The following is a 9,767-nucleotide window of genomic DNA, read 5'->3' on the forward strand; positions in this document are numbered from 1 at the left end:
ACATCCAAGTTGAAAAACTTACACAATATCTTATTGCAGAAATACGTCGAGAACGTAAAACAAGATGCCAGTATAGGCACAAATATCTTAAGAGTATCAGCATCTGACGAAGATGCTGATAATAATGGAGCGATCGTTTATACTTTGAGCGCTCCTTATAATCCGGCTGACATAGAATACTTTGAGATCCAACCTGAATCAGGATGGATAGTCTTAAAGAAACCGTTAGACGTAAGTATGCTCTCTGGTCGAAGTAACGTGTGGATTGTGATAAGAATGATGCGTGAAAGAGTAACTTTACTAATATTTGGTGGATGAGTGCTACCTAAAGCCTTAGGATTCAATTGGCACCTAATTTAAGTTTTTACATGTAAATAGTTCTAAATTGCTGCTGTAAATTGCTGTGGAGAGTAAATCCTGGCTATGAGGAGTAGTTGTCCATTGCGGCCGGCGTCCGGCGCCAGGCGTCCGACGTCCGGCGCGCTTGTTCCTCTTGCAGCACAATTACTTTCATTTGCCGCCAGCGCCGGCTCAGCACTCGATCTTCGTTAAGATTTATTTCGCACCACCATCTTGCATTCAACTTCTTATCGATAAAATACGACTTGTGTATATTACCTATTAATTAACTGCTGTAAATATTTCACCATAAACCTGTGTTTAGTTCTAAAACATGTACAGTTTCTGTATAAGCACTTCTGTATATTTCGCACCGAATAGTTTTGGGATTTATAGTTATTTTTATAATTCAGAAATTATTTAAGAAGCTTACGCTTTTGACATACCTACCATTATTGTATGTATGTACATGTTTTGTTACTAATATCCGACACAGTCGCAATGCTAGAGACAGTTCGAATCTGTCCTATATTTATTAGTGCGCTAGACGACCCTCATACCACGTGACCACCATAACTTAATATTCATAATACTAATTTTTTACAGGGTGCGAGTGTATATTTTGATATGTATATAATATATAATTAATATTAGATATAACTGAGATAGCCAGATCGCCTTCGGGCAATTTGGCCATCTGACCAGTTGTGACATTATTTCTTCTGTGAAAGGGGCAACGTTAACCAATCGAAATTTGTACAGTAAACCGTAACGTCCACCGTTTGTAATATATTCATTACAATGAGTGTCGTTTTGTTGTAGTCGTTACGAGGTCATCAAACTTGTTTATGACAACCTGACCTTTCCGCCATGTCTTGTATGCAGAGCCGCATGCATTGCCTGCTTTTGTTCATTTCTTTGATTTTTTAAAGATTAGTTTAGTTGATTTATTGTATAAAGTATTATTAATGTACAGTTTGTCTTTATCCCTATTGTACAGACCGGAAATTGTATAATACGGTAAACATTATTTTTCCGATTTATTTTCCTGCACCCTATATTGGCTAAATAAGCATTGTAAGCTAGCACGAACGAGCTCTCAGAATGGAAGAGGACGCCGCGAGAGGATTTCTACTTGTTAGTCATTTCTAGTTATTTCTGATATTGTTTTAGTTTGGCTTACTGAGTGGCTGAGTGACGACTGGATGTCGAATTTAATTATTAATTTCATTAAAAAATAATACAGAGACAAACAATAATAATGGAAGAGGATACTTAATTTTTTTTTATTTTGATTGTTTATTAGCAACGATAATTATGTGTTTATATTTGAGTTGTTTTGTTTTGTTTGTCCCCGCTGACCTCTGACCCGTGTATCTGTAGCGGGACAGGTATCGCCTGCGCGTCCGCGCCTCCGACAGAGGGGACCCGCCGTCCTCCGCAGACGTGGACGTTGAATTAGACGTGGTAGACAGGAACAATAAACCTCCCATCTGGGACATGTCCACGTATGGCCCCGTTCACATCAAAGAGAATGTCACAGTGGGTACCGTAGTGACCAGTGTGAAAGCCAGGTTGGTATGAGGCGCAGCGGGCCTCCGGGCCCGCGGCCTTCACTCCTTAACACTACTAACGACGTGGTTTTGTTTCCATCGACTCTTTCCCGATAGCGAGAGACGTACAAGTTGGAGGCTATGGCTCAAGACAAGGGCTTCCCGCCCTTGTCCAGAACCGTGGAGGTCCAGATAGACGTAGTGGATCGCGCAAACAATCCCCCCGTTTGGGACCACACAGTATACGGCCCGATCTACATTCGAGAGAATATGCCCGTCGGTGGCAGAGTGGTGTCCGTTAAAGCAAGGTGCGTGTACACTCGCGGGCACCGCACGCAGCCCTCGCACGCAGGCCGCGCTATTCACTTCTATGGTCTCGGTCCCTGTCGGTACAGATTGTACCACCACAAACGTATTTGACCCAGGGTTCACACCTAAAATTGTATTTAAAATAAAACTAAAAGGATGATATCGTCAGCAAAGCCCGTTTACAAGGTCAAATAAGTTCGTGGTACTATTTACGTGTGACAGTGGAGACGGCCTAGAAGCACGATGTTTGCGCGTGACCTAATGTGTCCGTCATTTGCCTTACACAATTGGTGGTTTGTGAACGGGAATTTTCTAAAAGCATTTTCACGAGCGCCTGATCAGATCTAAATTCTGGTACACCATTGCATTACGGGCTCACCGCTTACGTGGAATGGGGATTGTGCTCAAAAATGTCTTGTTATTTTTTGAAATATCAAGATATTTTTGAGTATAACTGGTAGGTATTATAGACATCTGTGTTTAATGTACTATGCATGTAGGCTGAGTTTTTGCATTAATTCATGTTTCAGTTAAATTGCAATTCAACATAGTTGTTAGATCCAGTCATTTGTTTTATTTTATTCGACGTTCATTTAAAATCATTTTGTGATGGTAAAGTTTTATGGTAAAATTTTGACAAGAAAAACTTCTTAAAATCATTATTATATAGACTAAAAATAATAATAAATTTTAATTCGCCTTATCTAAGCGGCAGGAAAATCAATGAAGGATATTTAAAAAAAAAATATTACGAAGGGATCGTCGGCACATTGCATTTTGAAATTGCAAGATATACCAATAATTTCTTGGTAGTGTGCATTGCATCAATCGCACAGTGTCGGTCCATGGTTCACATCTATTGTCTATCTGTTCATCCTAAACCACATTTTCAACTTACATGATTATAAGACAAAACCAATACCTACTAATACACATAATACTAATTTTATTTTTAATAAAATTCGTTTTTTTTATAATTTTAACAGAAACTATTACAGTAGTATTAGTAGTAGTACAGGATGTTGAGTCACGGCTGACAGTGAATAATTCTGATCTGACAATTTAAGATAAATACAGTTTCGTATAGTTCAAAATTTTAGTTTAACAAAAACCAATTTTTTCAATACTTCTGGGCAGGCAATCTCGCAGATCAGCTCATAACCAAATTTTGAATAATTTTATGAATAAAAACGAATTTTGTTATTAAATAGGTTTTCTTATAGTTTAAGGATTCAAGTATAATTTCCTTGTTTAAGTATTGAAATACGAAGGCAAATATGTAGTAGATATACATTTAAAAAACCAAGAAGAAAAGAAATTTAAGAACTTTCTTAAATATTAAACTATATCTTGATGTCTGGACCTCGTATTTAAGTTAAATTTTTAAACGGATTGAACAATGAGACTATTTATATAGATATGACTAATTTTATTGCTTTAAATCCTTATAACATATAAACATAGGTAGGGGTGATGCGATTTTAAACAACAATTTTGCTAGGTGTAACAATATTTTTTTTTAAATTTGTTTATGTAATATTAGATAAGCGGGCATTTGATGTTAAGTGATACCACCCATGGACACTTACATTGGCAAAAGGCTCGCGAGTGCATTGCTGGCCTTTTCAGAATTGGTACGATCGTTTCTTGTCGGCAGCTGGTTCTACGAATACTGCATTGACGTCGATAATTAAACCTAACTGCTCTGAACAACTCCTCTCCTTGGTAAATGCGGTAAAAAATGCAGAGACCTCACATGTATAAGGGATTAGTATATTATTGAATGTCAATTGATTACCATGATACAAAGACATTATAAGAAGGGCGTAAAAAAATACTAGAATACGTATTATTATATTTAATTATGAACCGAAATTTTGCGGCCGAATTTTCACCATAGTAAATAAGAATTAAAATGTTTTACAAAATCACTGATCCGTTATTTATTATTATAACAAAAGCTCAATTTCTTGCGAAATAATATAATAATACAATTAAATACGGTGTACAAGTTCTAAATATATCGTCGTATAATCCTTACGCGGATAAATTGTTGATCCTTAGTAGAGGGTAAGAAACATAATCGTGTACAGGAAACTAATATAAAAAAGGCATATCTACTTTAAATCACATTTGCATTAACAAAAGTCTACATATTTGCCGTTGTTTTTCGTAGCGATAGAAGAGATTGCTTCAAATATTGAATTGTCGTATGTTAACAGAAAGATACAGAATCAAGAGAATAATTGATTCCTTAGAAGTTTTATTTAGATTCAATGTTGTATTGTGTTCTTAGATGTCTCGAAGATAAAGGGTTTTGTCGACTATATTGCTCTGTATGTTTTTAGCTCCGGCATTGAAAACAACCCAACCGTATTTTACCGGCTGATGCCCGGCTCCACGGCTCAAACGAACAAATTCCACACTTTCTATTTACAACAAAGAGCTGATAATGGATTTACTTGGGCCGATATTAAAGTGAATCATCCCTTGGACTATGAGAGCATTAAGGAATACAACTTGACAATACGAGTGGAGGTAAGGCTTTTTAGAAATTGCGGGCGTGAAAAATCAATGTGATTTTAATTCGTCTGTTTCGCTTTCTATTATAAAAATATGTATATAAGCATCCTATGGCTAGTGCCATTAAACTTGCTAAATAACACAATAGACACTGCCTTTGAGAGATAATTATATACATAGATTTTCATTTATATTTGTTAGTTTAGTGAAAGGAAGGCTTACCATGTTGATTAATTAAAATAGTTATATGCAAAAAGTTCGTCATCTTATATCATTAAAGAGTTGTACTTGTCATTAGTATAATTTGGGCCTAAGGGAGTCTTGTACTAAATATTTGATTATATCCAGAACAACGGAGCGCAGCAACTAGCCTCGGAGACAACAGTATACATAATGCTTGAAGATGTCAACGACGAGATTCCCTTATTCACTGAGCGAGAACAAGAGACAGTGCTTGAAGGGGAACCCATAGGTACCAAGGTGACGCAGGTCAACGCTATTGACAAGGACGGGACTTTCCCTAATAACCAGGTTAGATTTAATCTTTAAAGCTGTTTACATTTGCCTAAATAACGTCAGGAGAAATATGATGGTTAAAATATTATCTCCTAATATCTCAGTAAGACTAGTTGGATGTAAGCGTCACAAATTCAATAAAATACCTGGTGTTCGTAAGTAGACATCTTTTGATTCATTGAATTAATCGATGTACTGAAGGTGTATTGAAGTAATCGGAAACTAATAAATATTAAAAAATTAATCACCTACAAGGCCTAACAATTACTTAAATCAATTGCAATTTTCAAGCTATATCAACAATTATTTTATATTATAGAAATGTTGCTAAAACGTGCAAAGCAGCAGGACGTATAATCCCGACCTCTATAGAAATGCGTGTTGAATGAAACATAATACACAAAAAAATGCATAACTTTCTTCCAATTAAAAATAGTAGATTAAAAATCAGGTTTTACTAAAATTCATTTTTATTAAATTGCATTTAGATAGTAGGGAATATGAGATTTTAGTTTATTCACATTTCTTTAACTATAGAGAATAAATTGAGTTCTTTAAGCCTTAAAAATAAACCTCTCGTAAAACGTCAAATTCATTATTGGCAATCATAGGCTATTGATTTGATTTAGAACGAATTCCCTAAATACAAACAACACATCTATCACATACAAACACACACATCGCATACACATCTTTCATAAATTCATATACTAATAAAAAACGTACAAAATAATAAACCCAACAGTAAAATATTAGTACTAACTTTGAACTGAAATCACGTAGTCGGAAGTGAAATCGTTAATGGAAAACATTAAGCTTTCTATATGTACGTATAAGGTAATGTTTATCTTCGTTTCAAATGAAGTTTTCAACAGAAAGCGGTTATATTAAGCAAACTACATATAATGTTTGAGATATATAGTTTTCAAATATATTGTTGTTTGGCTTATAAAATATATTAGAAAATGCCGTATGTTTTAAGGGTTTATTTCTTGATCAATCAATGAGGAATTTATGTACACAAATTAACCGGAAATTACTCGCAGACATTTCCATCTTTCACACAAAACTAAATATTGTCACTAATCACTTTAATACCGCACACAGTACACAGTACTTTATCACTCGTGTTCACTTTATTCGCACTTTTTCTCTTCGGTGTTTATCTCTTGATATCGCATTCGAAACTGAATTAATCGGTCGCGTTTCGGCTCGCCTATACATATCTGGAAATAAGCTTCAACAATATTCGAGAATTTTCTTGATCGCTACTGAGTAGCGATTGCACCAAATCTTGAAGGCCCGTACTCTTTGTTTCTTTCGTATATTGCTCGGTCCTTGTTATATGGCGTGCTAGAGTGCTCAGTCTAGCTCAGTTCCGATCTGGTGGACAAATCTAGAGACATTGCAGTAGACCCGTACTCGTAACAATATTTTAAGATAATATTCAGTTTAATGGTTATGCCTTAAACCTCATCCCTCCCCTCTATTTTTTCATCACAGTATATACAATATTTAGACAAAAAAAGTATTTGTTTACACTTGTGCAATTAATGAATTTTACGAATTTGGGAGTCTCTACGTCGTAGACAAAGAGACAAGCTTGTATAATATGTCAAAGCATTGAATGTTTAATTTTAATTCTGTACTGAAGCTTATATTGCTGTCACATGTTGGTGTTCGTAATTGGAACTACCTAGAATGCTTATTACATGCAGTGCATTCTAGTGTTTGCTAGATTAATGGGACATAGTTTCCTTTAAGTATGCAGGATAGTTTAATCGCGTCAGTCAATTAAAGGAATTACACGTCATCTATGTAGAAAAGATGTGTCATTACGATACGATTCTTCCATTTAACAATAATAATAAAAAGGCGTTTATTTACTTACCAAATATATACATTTACCCAACTTTTACCTCAGCGAAAAAATATATTTTTACTAAATTAATTTTATAGCACATTACTTATCAATAGCCTGTTGGTCAGGTTGTCTTCCGACATAGGCCTCCCCTTGCAGTTATCGCTCGTCTCTTCTACGAGCTATTCTTCTCCATTTTCCGGCAATTCGTCTTCCCATCTCTTTATTTACTTTTCCTTCTGGGATATCATTCTATGACGTCTTTCGTCCATTTATTTTTTTCCTTACTAAAATTAAACACGTAGATGACAATTTTTTTGTGATGTTTTAAATTTCTGTTTATTCGTTTATGAGTTATTGTACTTACTTTTAAAAATAAGTAGAGAACCCCATCCAATTTAATTTAATTACGCAGCTTAATCCACTGTATAGTAAAATCTGCTTGGATTTCGAGTATTTTGGCTAGACCTTTTGCGGCCTCTTTAAACATTAATTATTTTACTTCTGTAAATATACATAAAACCGTAATAAATTATACAACAATGGGTTTTTTGATATATAAAAACCAACAAATCTGTATCCTTCTTATATCAACAACGAAATTAATAAACTTCATTCAAAAACGAATATAACCTTTACCAGGTGTATTACTACATCGTGGACTCGCCGCGCAACGAAGGCAAGGACTTCTTCGAGATCAGCATGCAGACTGGAGAAATCTTCACAAAAGTGGTGTTTGACAGAGAAAAGCAAGGCGCCTACGCTTTAGAAGTAGAGGCAAGAGATGGAGCCCCCTCGGCTCGACCAAATTCAGAAAATCAGCCGAATTCAGGTAAGTCCACAACCAAACCGTTACCTAAATAAGTGAGTTGAAATTTTACGTGACAATTAAAAATCATAGTCAAAAATATAGTAAACAGTATAAATTAATATTTATTTTAATACAAGAATAAAATGTATTAGGTCTCAATTAAATACAAGAAACAATGAGGAATCACATATGATTGATACAACATACATTGAAAACCTCTTTTGGTTGTTTCATGTAATTTATAAGGCGTCTATTAATATATGTTTTAAAAAACTAATTTTCTGAAGTATTTTGTTTGTTTAGCTCTCCTTCGAATAATTCACGTGTATTGATGCCGTTTACGTATTTGCTACGAGGCCTACGCTAATGCTACGCACGAGGTAGCATTGTTTAAATTTTCGTTTGACGTGCCTTGCATAAGTATTTTGTCTGGAAATATTTGATAATACACTCATGCATCCGCTCACTTAATGCAAAACAATACAGGTACAAGGTTACGTTAAATAATTGTGCAGCGTTCCTCAACAACAGACGCCATTACGAGGGTTAAAAGACAAATTAAATGATTTCATCTTGCGCAATATAATAATAGCTTTTAATAAAAATGTCGAATGATTGTTGAAGATACGAAAATATATATATTTAAAATCTGCGACTGGTAAACCAAAATAACTGTCAAATCAGCATAAAATCTTCGAAACCTAAAGCAAAATGCGTGCGAAGGTCGCGTTAATAATGGTCGGTTAATAAAGGCCGAGAGAAGTCAACGAAAAGGAAAAACTTACTTTAAATATATGTATTAATGCCGACAGGAAGGTCTTAAGAGTTACAAGCTGTCAGTAGCGCACGGTCCCGGCTTAATCACTTTGCGACCCGCATTCTAATGGATTTTTTTTTCTATTCAGCATCGTAAGGTAACCCGCGCTGTCAACTTTCTAAGCATTATTTAAGTCTCCACCGACCCTTATCGTCGCAAATGTTGACAGATAAATGAGAGTGTCATATTTCATAGAATTCTAGTCAATTGGAAATTGATTATATCAGTGCCGGTGACGGTATAAATTGTCCGCTTCAGGCCATGTCCTATTAGAGAGGCGTTCTAGGGTATCGCGTCATCGTAAATCAAGTAGCAGGATAATAAACCGCCGCTGGCATAATCCGACTAAGCTCCTCTTCCTTGTATATGTCTCACAATAGTCTTGAATCAGCTCAGTGTTTAGCACCTTGCGATAGACAATTTCCTTATATATCATGAATATGGTAAATCTATACGACCCAATAAAACCACTAACAGTATTTGATCGTAAAATGCATACCGTTATCTTTGTTTACGGCTGGGAAAACGTACACCGTGAGTTTGTCTACCTTTCCTTGTGTAGACAACAGGTGAAGGAAACTGTTTAAATCAAATTCAAATTTCACTTTATTATTTTTACTGAAAAAGCATACACACAAAATTTCATCTGACTATTATTTTATTATTTGCAAAAGTATATTTTTAGCTTTAAAATGTATTGTAATTTAACTGAAATTAAATATACATGTGGCAGAATCACTACACTCTTTCAACTTTTCGTTTTCCCCATGTCCTAAAATAATTCAAAGTAAGCCTTAATTTTCTAATATTTTACTAGACAATTGTTAATTAATGTATAAATTAAATTGTTTATCAGAAATTTAGTACCTGTGAATCTTTTGACAATCTGTTTCGCCAATTCATTGCCCATTTCCTACAATAATTAAATATATTCCTTTGTCTTAATCTCCATTTTTTTTACTAGGCAATGGTTAAATGTATAAAATAAGTTAATTATACATATAGATACATGTTTGTTAGAATGAAACAGTGAAAAAA

General features: G+C 34.8%; 1 protein-coding gene across 1 annotated transcript in view; it reads left to right on the forward strand.

The window, feature by feature from the left end:
* LOC110991420 (neural-cadherin) overlaps positions 1 to 7,965 on the forward strand; it is a 68,597-nt gene extending 60,632 nt beyond the window's left edge. The window contains exons 9-13 of the mRNA XM_045631772.1: positions 40 to 231; positions 1,723 to 1,913; positions 4,550 to 4,739; positions 5,073 to 5,255; positions 7,744 to 7,965. Coding sequence (XP_045487728.1) covers positions 40 to 231; positions 1,723 to 1,913; positions 4,550 to 4,739; positions 5,073 to 5,255; positions 7,744 to 7,965 — 978 coding nt within the window. The remainder of the gene's footprint in view (positions 1 to 39; positions 232 to 1,722; positions 1,914 to 4,549; positions 4,740 to 5,072; positions 5,256 to 7,743) is intronic.
* Positions 7,966 to 9,767: the final 1,802 nt, after the last annotated feature.

Source organism: Pieris rapae, chromosome 16 (genome assembly GCF_905147795.1).
Source record: "Pieris rapae chromosome 16, ilPieRapa1.1, whole genome shotgun sequence".
Classification (NCBI taxonomy): Eukaryota; Metazoa; Arthropoda; class Insecta; order Lepidoptera; family Pieridae; genus Pieris; species Pieris rapae.